The sequence below is a fragment of the Macrobrachium nipponense genome, chromosome 1 (genome assembly GCF_015104395.2).
Source record: "Macrobrachium nipponense isolate FS-2020 chromosome 1, ASM1510439v2, whole genome shotgun sequence".
NCBI lineage: Eukaryota > Metazoa > Arthropoda > Malacostraca > Decapoda > Palaemonidae > Macrobrachium > Macrobrachium nipponense.
The window spans coordinates 40,581,952-40,591,951 of record NC_087200.1 but is presented as its reverse complement, the minus strand read 5'-3'; the positions used below and the strand labels follow the sequence as shown (position 1 = coordinate 40,591,951).

At 31.9% G+C, this 10,000-nt stretch overlaps 1 protein-coding gene across 2 annotated transcripts in view; it reads left to right on the top strand.

The window, feature by feature from the left end:
* Positions 1-4,663: 4,663 nt before the first annotated feature.
* LOC135219260 (uncharacterized) overlaps positions 4,664-10,000 on the top strand; it is a 9,946-nt gene continuing 4,609 nt past the window's right edge. The window contains exons 1-3 of one of the 2 annotated variants that reach the window (XM_064255887.1): positions 4,664-4,712; positions 6,540-6,785; positions 6,984-7,409. In XM_064255887.1, coding sequence (XP_064111957.1) covers positions 4,701-4,712; positions 6,540-6,785; positions 6,984-7,247 — 522 coding nt within the window. In that variant the 5' untranslated portion in view covers positions 4,664-4,700 and the 3' untranslated portion in view covers positions 7,248-7,409. Of the gene's footprint in view, positions 4,713-6,539; positions 6,786-6,983; positions 7,410-10,000 lie in introns of those variants that run through there. The other variant, XM_064255889.1, reaches the window with a different exon arrangement.

Sequence of the window (10,000 nt, the reverse complement as noted above, 5' to 3'; positions counted from 1 at the left end):
TCCATACAAGTCGACCTAACGGCAACCACGCGAGTTAAAGCGCAACTTTCCGTCATACGAGACTTCGTCACCTTTGTCTTGAAGATCACTATCTGCAAAAGCTTTGTGTAAGAAGTTCCCAGAGTAATTTACCCAACAAGGGGGTTCCCTACGTCCGTGGTTGTTTTGGAGAATATTAATCCTTTTCTGTATAGGTATGGTTGTATAAAGCGGTGTTTTGCCGTAAGGTATTATTATTATTATTATTATTATTATTATTATTATTCATTATTATTATTATTATTATTATTATTATTATATTATATTACTGAAATCTGAACGAAATGAGAAACTTTGCCAGAAGAGAATTTTGAATTCCACACTAAAAACATAGATAGATAGATTAAAAGAGAGAGAGAGAGAGAGAGAGAGAGAGAGAGAGAGAGAGAGAGAGAGAGAGAGAGCTGTAAAAAGCCCTACTAAAGAATATTATTCCTCATAGCAGCAGCAGTGATGGTTGCAGAGCATAATAGTCGTATTAGTGGTAAAAGCAAGTGAAAAACTACGAGACCTAGCATATAATAATGAAGGTGTCATTATGATTAATATTGCTTCAGCCTCTATTGTTCCTGTTATTTTTATGCGATTTTGAATGATATATGAACTCAGTTGCACTACTCAATAGATGACATAACAAACATTTCATAAGTTTACTTAGATCTTTGTTCTCAAGTATTCTACATATTTACTTCATTCTAAAAGTTTCGTGCTTCCTTATACATAAAATTGAAGTCAAACGTAGCGTCTTTACACAGAAAGAGAAAGGAACGCTATTTGTTTAAAATTTACAAAAAGGGAAAAAAGTAATGTCCATTGTGTAAATGTATTTCGCTGATTTTCTGGAAATTATAACTCTTTGTCGAAGAAGAAAAAGTAACCATTAACTCAAAATGACTACCATTTTAAATGAATTACAACTATCTCTCAACTCGCGTGCTGTCTGAGTGATCGAAAAAAGTTAGGCTAATGACAGAGGTAATTTGCAGTTACAATGCTTGACAACTTTACATAGAAAAACTGTGGGCGATTGCAAATGGTTGCTGCGTTTTACAAGTTTTTCCTAACACACACACACACACTATTATATATATATATATATATATATATATATATATATATATATATATATATATATATATATGTAGTAATTCGTATATCTAAATGTATATTTGCATATTATTCATAAATGCGTATACACACACAAACACGCATACACACAAGAAGTATATATATATATATATATATATTTATATATATATAGATATATTATATATATATATATATGATATATATATATATATATATATATATATATATATATATATTTATATATCTCTCTCTCTCTCTCTTCCTCCTCTCTCTCTCTCTCGTCTCTCTCTCCTCTCTCTCTCTCTCTCTCTATATATATTAATATAATATATATTATATATCTATATATTATAGATATATATATATCTATATATATATATATATTACTAAACAGTGATATACGTATATACATTTAAATCTGGATTCATATTTGAATAAGCAATCATATTCGAGCTTGCATATCATACACAAACTATGATACTGATTTACAGAGATAAAATTAAACGGTTAAAATAAATGATGCTGTTCAGCCAAAGAAGAGCAAGGGCAGAGATTGCTTTTTTAACAGCATTGGCTAGTTTTAACTCCGTTTAACGACCAAGATGGGAACGACAATTCATAAAATAGAATTATTAAACAATAAAAACGAGTCTGACGAAAGCACAGGCTGAAGTCGTCTGGTATCCTATATTCACCCTTATGACACCTTCTTCCAGAGGTATAACTATTCTTAAATGATACCGTGTTTCTAACGGATTACTTGGAATAAAAAAGAAAATACAAAAAGAACGCCTTCATGTATGTGAAAGCGAACTAGTATAAGGAATAATCACACACACACATGCATACATGCACATGCACACACACATGAACACCCGCACACACGCTCAAGTCACCTACGAATGGCGGGAGCCCGAGGCTACAGTAGGCGTCGCCCTGACCTTGGAGCTGAGGTAGCTGGCAACGAAAGTTAATGAGAGCCTCAGGCGACAATTGCAGTGGCCTGCCAGGCTGGAGTGACGCGAGTTTAAAATAGAACTGAGCCAGGTTTTTCATTTTCTGTAGCAATGAGGTTTATGAATTGGTTTCCGATTTATTATTATTATTATTATTATTATTATTATTATTATTATTATTATTATTATTATTATTATTATTATCATCACGTTGAAAAACAATGTGGGGTAAATTACGATTCAAAACCCCTAGTATTAGAGATGTATTGACAAAAATGATTATAAACCAATCTAATATTTTACGAGTACATCCTATTAATTATTATTATTACCTCAGCCTCGTCTCATTAGAAAGGTTATGGTTTACATTAAGCCAACCATATGCCCGTTCAAACCCTTCCACAAAATTTTTTGAAGCGAATAAGGGTCCTAGTGTGGACCTTTGAACTCCAGCGAACCAACTGAGACGATACAGTAAGTTTAAAAGGTCATCCATTCACACGAGCCTCAACTGCCTGGGGACATCAGGGTAAGCCCCACCTCTGAAGTGATGGAGACTGTCTGTCATGAGGTCTTACATGCCACTGGCAACTGGCATTCTGCTGTGGTACCCTGTTCTGAATTTCTCGCTACAGCGTTGACTTATTCCGCAGAACGGATGACCATATAATTTTGCTGTCATTCTTCGTTTATAATACCCCTGTAGTGACTTGTGAACTATATACTATGACTCAGACAAATAAAAAAATAAATAAATGAATGAACAAATAAACATAAATGTTCATTACGTCAAAATGTAACGCTTAATGAAAGCAATAAAAAATCTAGAGTAAAAAAAAATGCTAGTACAGAAGAGCGAAAGAGATTTGCTGTAATATAAATAGGTGGATAATAGAGGCTCGTAAGAATCTAGTCGTAGTAAGTTTATCAGAAAATAACTAAAATGAAACTTTCCGATGTTCGACATAATAAAGCTGATATTCCGGATGATTATAAAACTATTTAGTTCATTTCTCTTACGCAGCAAATTTTATTCTTTTGAGTCAGTGGATGAGGCAGCAAATACATAAAAAAGACAAGTTGGAAAATAGCTAAAGGAAAAAAGTTAAACTTAGACAGAAAGGAATATTTAAAGAATTTTAATTGTTAAGATACAACATTAATGACAAAAGGAAAGGGAGAGTACTGAAACGGACATCGCGAGGAGCTCAATGAAATGGTATTGTATAACATGAAGTGACCTTCACAATAGCTGCAGGTGCCTTGTATCAAAAGCTCGGGGGTAGCTAGCTGGTTGTTCTTTAAAATATCTGGGGATTCTCTTACTTCTTTATGATTTCATTTTCTTTTATATTATGTATGACCTTTATTACTTGGGACACCAACAGAACAACGGTAACATTAATTATACAAAACTGTGAATGATGAAGAGTAAAATTCATAATATTTTTATTACATAAAGTAACTTATATATATGAAGAGATTTTGAGAGTATCTCTGAATCTGGACACTTCAACACAGAACTTCGTTTGATTCAGATAAAATGTATAGTGGGATCATTTCCCCTGTCATCAAATAATCCCATTTGTTAATTATTCCTCACCGTAATTTCAGCTCATCCTCTGACATTCTGAATCCACAAAACTTATATAATAAAAGAAAGCAAATATAGGGGCAATATCAAGTTTTGGATATAGGAATAAGTTTAATAAGTTGCTGAAAAATTGCAAAAAGGTAGAAGAGGTCAACTTTGACTTAAAATCGTGATGCTATTATTCATTAGATATAATAGTAAGGGAATGAACTTTGAAATACTCAGTAGAGTTAAACGCACTTTTGTTGCAGTTAAAATTGGATAGCAGATTTTCCAGAGCTCAGGTACCCAATGAAACAATAACAATTTGATGAGTGTGGAAACGTTCATTAAAATTGTACGTCGTTGCTGGATGCACAATGCGAAAATCAAGTGAAATTTAAACTACTACGGACCAGTACGTGAAAACTTTATGTGAGTCTGTAATAATGTTTCCAGCCGTTATGGTTTCGTTAGGCTCGAGAAAGTGCTACAGCATCAGAGAATGTTTTTAACGGCTATAACTAATATTCTCTAATTAATAATGATTTTAACTGATTGTTTATGATATAGTCATCGTAGCAAGGGGAGTGCATACGTAATGTTTATGACAAATTGTACGTTTCTCTCATTAATAGGCATTTAATAAAATAAAATCGTATTTTTTTTGTTTAGACAATTTCTACAATACAAAAACGGAATGAAAAGAAAAGTACTTGTAAAATAAAAAAGAAAAAATGACTCGTGATAATGTTGATTTCTTATCATAACCTACCGTTCTCTCTCTCTCTCTCTCTCTCTCTCTCTCTCTCACCGCATTTTGTATTATGTTTACATTTTGAACAATTTACTTAATTTTAAACCAACTAACTTTCAAGGTCAAGATCTTACTCTCCACTTTGCTGGGATTGCTCCAGATTAATGACTTAACCCGCCCTATGACGTCACTGTTACTCCGGGCAAAATGAGCGTCCCAGACATATAAATAACTCGGAATTCTTTCCTCTCAAGCAGGTGCTGTCATCTCTTTTGTTTGTACAGACATGGCTCTGAAGGTGAGAAAGATGTTTTACCTTTGGTGCTGCTTCTCGTTCTAGTTATGAGGGTTTTGTTGTTGGTGCATGGATGAACTGTGAGGTTATGAGTTGCATTTTTTTAATACTACAGGATTTTCCTACCTGACTTTCAATGGGAAATCAATGAAGCTCATAAAAGTATTAATAAAGCAAGTTCACTTTTCGTTGTTCCACTGGTCCTTCACTTCACATAAGCACACATGTGTGTTTATGGGCATATATATATATATATATATATATATATATATATATATATATATATATATATATTATATATAAATATAAGTAAGCGAATACCACGGGAAATGATAGACAGGAATCCAAGCGCTTTCGTCTTTATTCAGACATCGTCAAGGAGCTACTAAAGTACAATCAGAGAGGAAGGCCTCAGGTACAAACAAGATCAGGAATACCAGATGGTTAATTATCAAAAGGGTAAAAATTAAAAGGGATAATCCAGGATTATCGGATATCACACGGTCACAAACTTAAACAGATTCTGACCCTAACCGAAATTACAAAGTATCTTTACAGTCCAAAACATGTAAAAACTGAATATATTAATTTTGTTGCTTATATTTATCTACAACTTTTTTCATTATGAAAGCATCAAGTTTAAATAAACCAAGACTTAAATTTAGAACATTTCTATTATTTGACTTGATAAAACAAGATTCAATGATATTCCTTTTAACTGTGTCATTACATGGACTAAGGCTCTTGCTTGACTCCAGTTAATAGGATGGTCTAAATCTCTCATATGTACAAAAATAATGCATTCGATATTTGCCCAGTTCTCACAGAATATTGATGTTGCTTAAGACGCTGTGAAAGAGATTTGCCAGTCTGTCCGTAATAGATTTTATCACACTTTTTGCAAGGAATTTCATATATGCAGCCTGGAAGATCTTTAGGAGAATTTTTGATTACTAAACTCTTGACATTAATATTACTGAAAACAACATTTATGTTAAAAAGCTTTAAAATTCTAGGAATATCTAAAAACCTTTCATCATAAGGTAATTTTAGAATGTTATGTTTACTAATGACACAGTTAAAAGGAATATCATTGAATCTTGTTTTATCAAGTCAAATAATAGAAATGATTCTAAAGATTTTAAGTTTCTTGGTTTTATTTAAACTTGATGCTTTCATAATGAAAAAAGTTGTAGATAAATATAAGCAACAAAATTAATATATTCAGTTTTTACATGTTTTGGACTGTAAAGATACTTTGTAATTTCGGTTAGGGTCAGAATCTGTTTAAGTTTGTGACCGTGTGATATCCGATAATCCTGGATTATCCCTTTTAATTTTTACCCTTTTGATAATTAACCATCTGGTATTCCTGATCTTGTTTGTACCTGAGGCCTTCCTCTCTGATTGTACTTTAATAGCTCCTTCTTGACGATGTCTGAATAAAGACGAAAGCGCTTGGATTCCTGTCTATCATTTCCCGTGGTATCGCTTATTTATGAAGTCACGTGCATCTACTGTGATTTTTTAAGCATATATAATATATATATATATATATATATATATATATATATATATATATATATATATATATATATATATATATATATATATACATAATGTATGTATGTATGTATGTGTGTGTGAGTGTGTATGTATGTGTGTGTGTGTTTGTGTGTGTATGTATGTGTGTGTATACATATGTATATTAATATGTATATGCGTACATTTTTAACGTTCAGTGTAAATATGAACAATGAGACCATTTTTTTAATATTACCCGTGAGCTCTCCATATTAACAACCTAAACTGCTGAATTAAATTTTCCAGGAATTCCTCGTGGCTGCTTTGGCAGTCACATCTGTCCTTGCTGATGCTCCACCTTCTTACCGAGCTCCTGCCCCTGCTTACGGCGCATCCTCTCCTTCTTATAAAGCTCCAGCTCCTGTCCACAGACCCCCTTCACCTTCTTATAATGCTCCAGCTCCTGCCTACAGACCACCTTCACCTTCTTATAATGCTCCAGCTCCTGCCTACAGACCACCTTCACCTTCTTACAATGCTCCAGCTTCAGCGGTAGGAAAGACAAAAATTATTTTACAGAAAAATTCTGTTCTTGATATCTACGTATAGATTCTCTCTTCATGATGCCTTCCATACTCTGAAAAATTTACTGCAATGCAAAGATTATTATTATTATTATTATTATTATTATTATTATTATTATTATTATTATTATTATTATTATTATTATTATTATTATTATTTAACCAGGGTCCAGCCCGGTACGACTTCAACTACGCCGTGAAGGACGACTACTCTGGAAACGACTTCGGACACCAGGAGGCTCGAGATGGCTACGACACCAAGGGAACTTATTACGCTCAGCTTCCCGACGGCCGTCTGCAGAAGGTCACATACTACGTCAACGGAGACTCTGGGTACGTGGCCGAAGTCTCCTACCAAGGAGAGGCTCAGTACCCTCAGTATCAGCCCTCCGGAGGATACAAACCCGCTCCTAAGCCTGGGTACGCCTAAGGGAAATGACTGGTTTCGTTCGTCTTGTTGTCATTATTGTTAACGAGTGTTGATAAATACTAAGAACTTCCTGATACGTCTGCAAATAAGTATGTGTTAACTTTAAATGCACGTATTAGTCTTAGTTATATACAATACACACTTATAAAAACGAATAAAAACTATTATATATAAAATTTTACATTATTTTAAAACCTTGAAATCTTGTGTGGATTTGTAAAAATTACGCATCAGAATTAAATACCGTCTTAAATAACAAATATGTATAATGTATAAGTAGTTATTAAATAGTATATATGGAAAGTAAATCCTCAGTAGTATGTCTGCTTGATTTTGTAATTTAAAATATATAGAGAAGAAAGCTTTCGATGACCTGCACGGTCCTCCTTGTCAATCATTTCTTGGAATAAATAGATTTCTGATCGGTGATATATTAGGTCATTCGCAACACAGTTGTTTTAAAAAATCATCATGCTAAAACCCAAGGACAATGCTTTACTTATTAGAATTATGTTCATGGAAACTTAACAGTAAAGCTTACTTATCAAATATTTATTCATAATGCAAATAAATGCCAGATAAGAAAGAGATATGAATTTTCAAATCACCATATATCTGTTTTTTTCTGTATTTATCCATAAGGAGTATAGTAAGCAGTAGTAATATATATATATATTATATAATATATATATATATATATATATAAATAATATAGATATACATTATATATATATAGACTTGATTTACTCTCATAAAAAAAATTAAAAAAAATTATGAAGCAAATTTATGTACGACCAGAGATAATGCAAATAAGAAAGAAAAAAAAGATATGGACAATTTTCAAATCACCCATATATCTGTTTTTTTTTTCTGTATTTATCCATAAGGAGTATAGTAAGCAGTATTAATATATATATATATATATATTATATATATATTATATATATATATATATATATATATATATATATATATATATATAGACTTGATTTACTCTAAATAAAAAAAAAAACAAAAAAAAAAAAAAAAAAAATTATGAAGCAAATTTATGTACGACAGAGATATTGCATTATAATAGGTAGTAATCTTCTAAGGGGTCCACAATAATAAAAAATTTTACGAGTCCGTGTATAATTTTTTAAACTCTTAACAAAAAGCTTTCGAACCCTTCTCTGGGTTCATCTTCTGTTTAAATTTATCCATTTATTTTCTTTTATTTATTTATTTTTTTACTGAAGATAAACCTAGGGAAGGGTTCGAAGCTTTCCGTAAAGAGTTTTAAAAATTAGACTCGTAACATTTTTTTATTATTGTAGACCCCTTAGAATATTACATATACTCTCGCGATAGAGAGTTTTCCCCAAATAGGTAGTAAACTATCCATAATGAAATTATATAATAAATGTGGGTATGATTTTACATCTCATTGCTTAATCAAACGAAACCTTACCTCGAATATTATTTTTGATTTGAAATCCATATCGAATCTGTGTGGAGCGTACCGTTACAATGAAAGGTAACAATAATGAATTTCTTTTTCTTTACACAGCAATGCATACTTAAAGGAAATAGTCCTCTATCGTCTAAAGACTTACAGAGCACATGAGCGCAATGTCAGCGTTCACCTCATGTCAAGATGGATTCTTTTAAAAGAATCCCGCTCTCAAACCTTCCTTTTTACTCTGAGTAGCTTTTACTTTTTTCCAAAAATGCAAGGATTTCAGTATCGCAAAAGGAAATGGATATATCAAGGAATGTACTTGCATTTCTGAATTTGGTTTAAATAGTTATTAGAACGTTTCAGGAAATCGGGATTCGAAAATAGATTTGTTCGTAAAAGTCAAATTTAATTCGGCGTTTTGTTTAGATTTCTTACAGTAGAAATTAAACTCATTAATAAAAAAATACAGAAATGAACCTATATGCTTCCATTGGTAAGCTCTCCTGATACATTTTGCGAAATCTGGGTGGTCGAAATGCTTAACATTATTTATTAATACAATGAGATTCTAGTTCTACAATACATATCAAAACTTAACTAAATCGGAAATTCCTCGCTGCCTGACATAATACAGCTGATACCTTGGATGATTATTCAACAATTCAGTCCACTTCAATTATAAAAAAAATATATTATGGGAGGAGGGGCCACCATTACACGGCCAGCATAACGTTATTTAGAAAATGCCTAAAAAAATAGGTAGCATCGGAAAGATTGTGTAAGAAACAACTTAAATCTCAAAAGAGAATAAGAAGCGAAGTAGTTTTAATTACTATGAAAAAAATCATTGAAGCTGTTGTGAAATGATATTGTATAACATCAAGTGACCTTGACCACAGCTCCAGGTACCTTGTGGCAAAAATAAAAGCTAGCTAATAGATTTTATCAAAATATTTGGATATTCTCTTCATTAATTTTAGTTTTATTTTGTTCCAAATATTGTAAGACCTCCATTACATCAAACATAAACAGAATTTAGGCAGTATGTTATTATTATGTGAATAATGAAGAGTTAAAGCCAAAATATTTTTTATTGTCTAAAATAACTAAGATATTTGATGAAAGATTTTGAGTCGCTCTGAATCATGGCACTTTCAAACAAGATTTCACTTCGATAAGCTCAGATTATTATTGGTTTGTTGCCTCAAGTGCATAATCCCATTTGTTAAGGTAGTTTTACCGAAGGCATCAACGGATTCCTAAGCAGTGATTTCAGCTCAACATCTGACGTTTTGAATAAGAATTCATATGT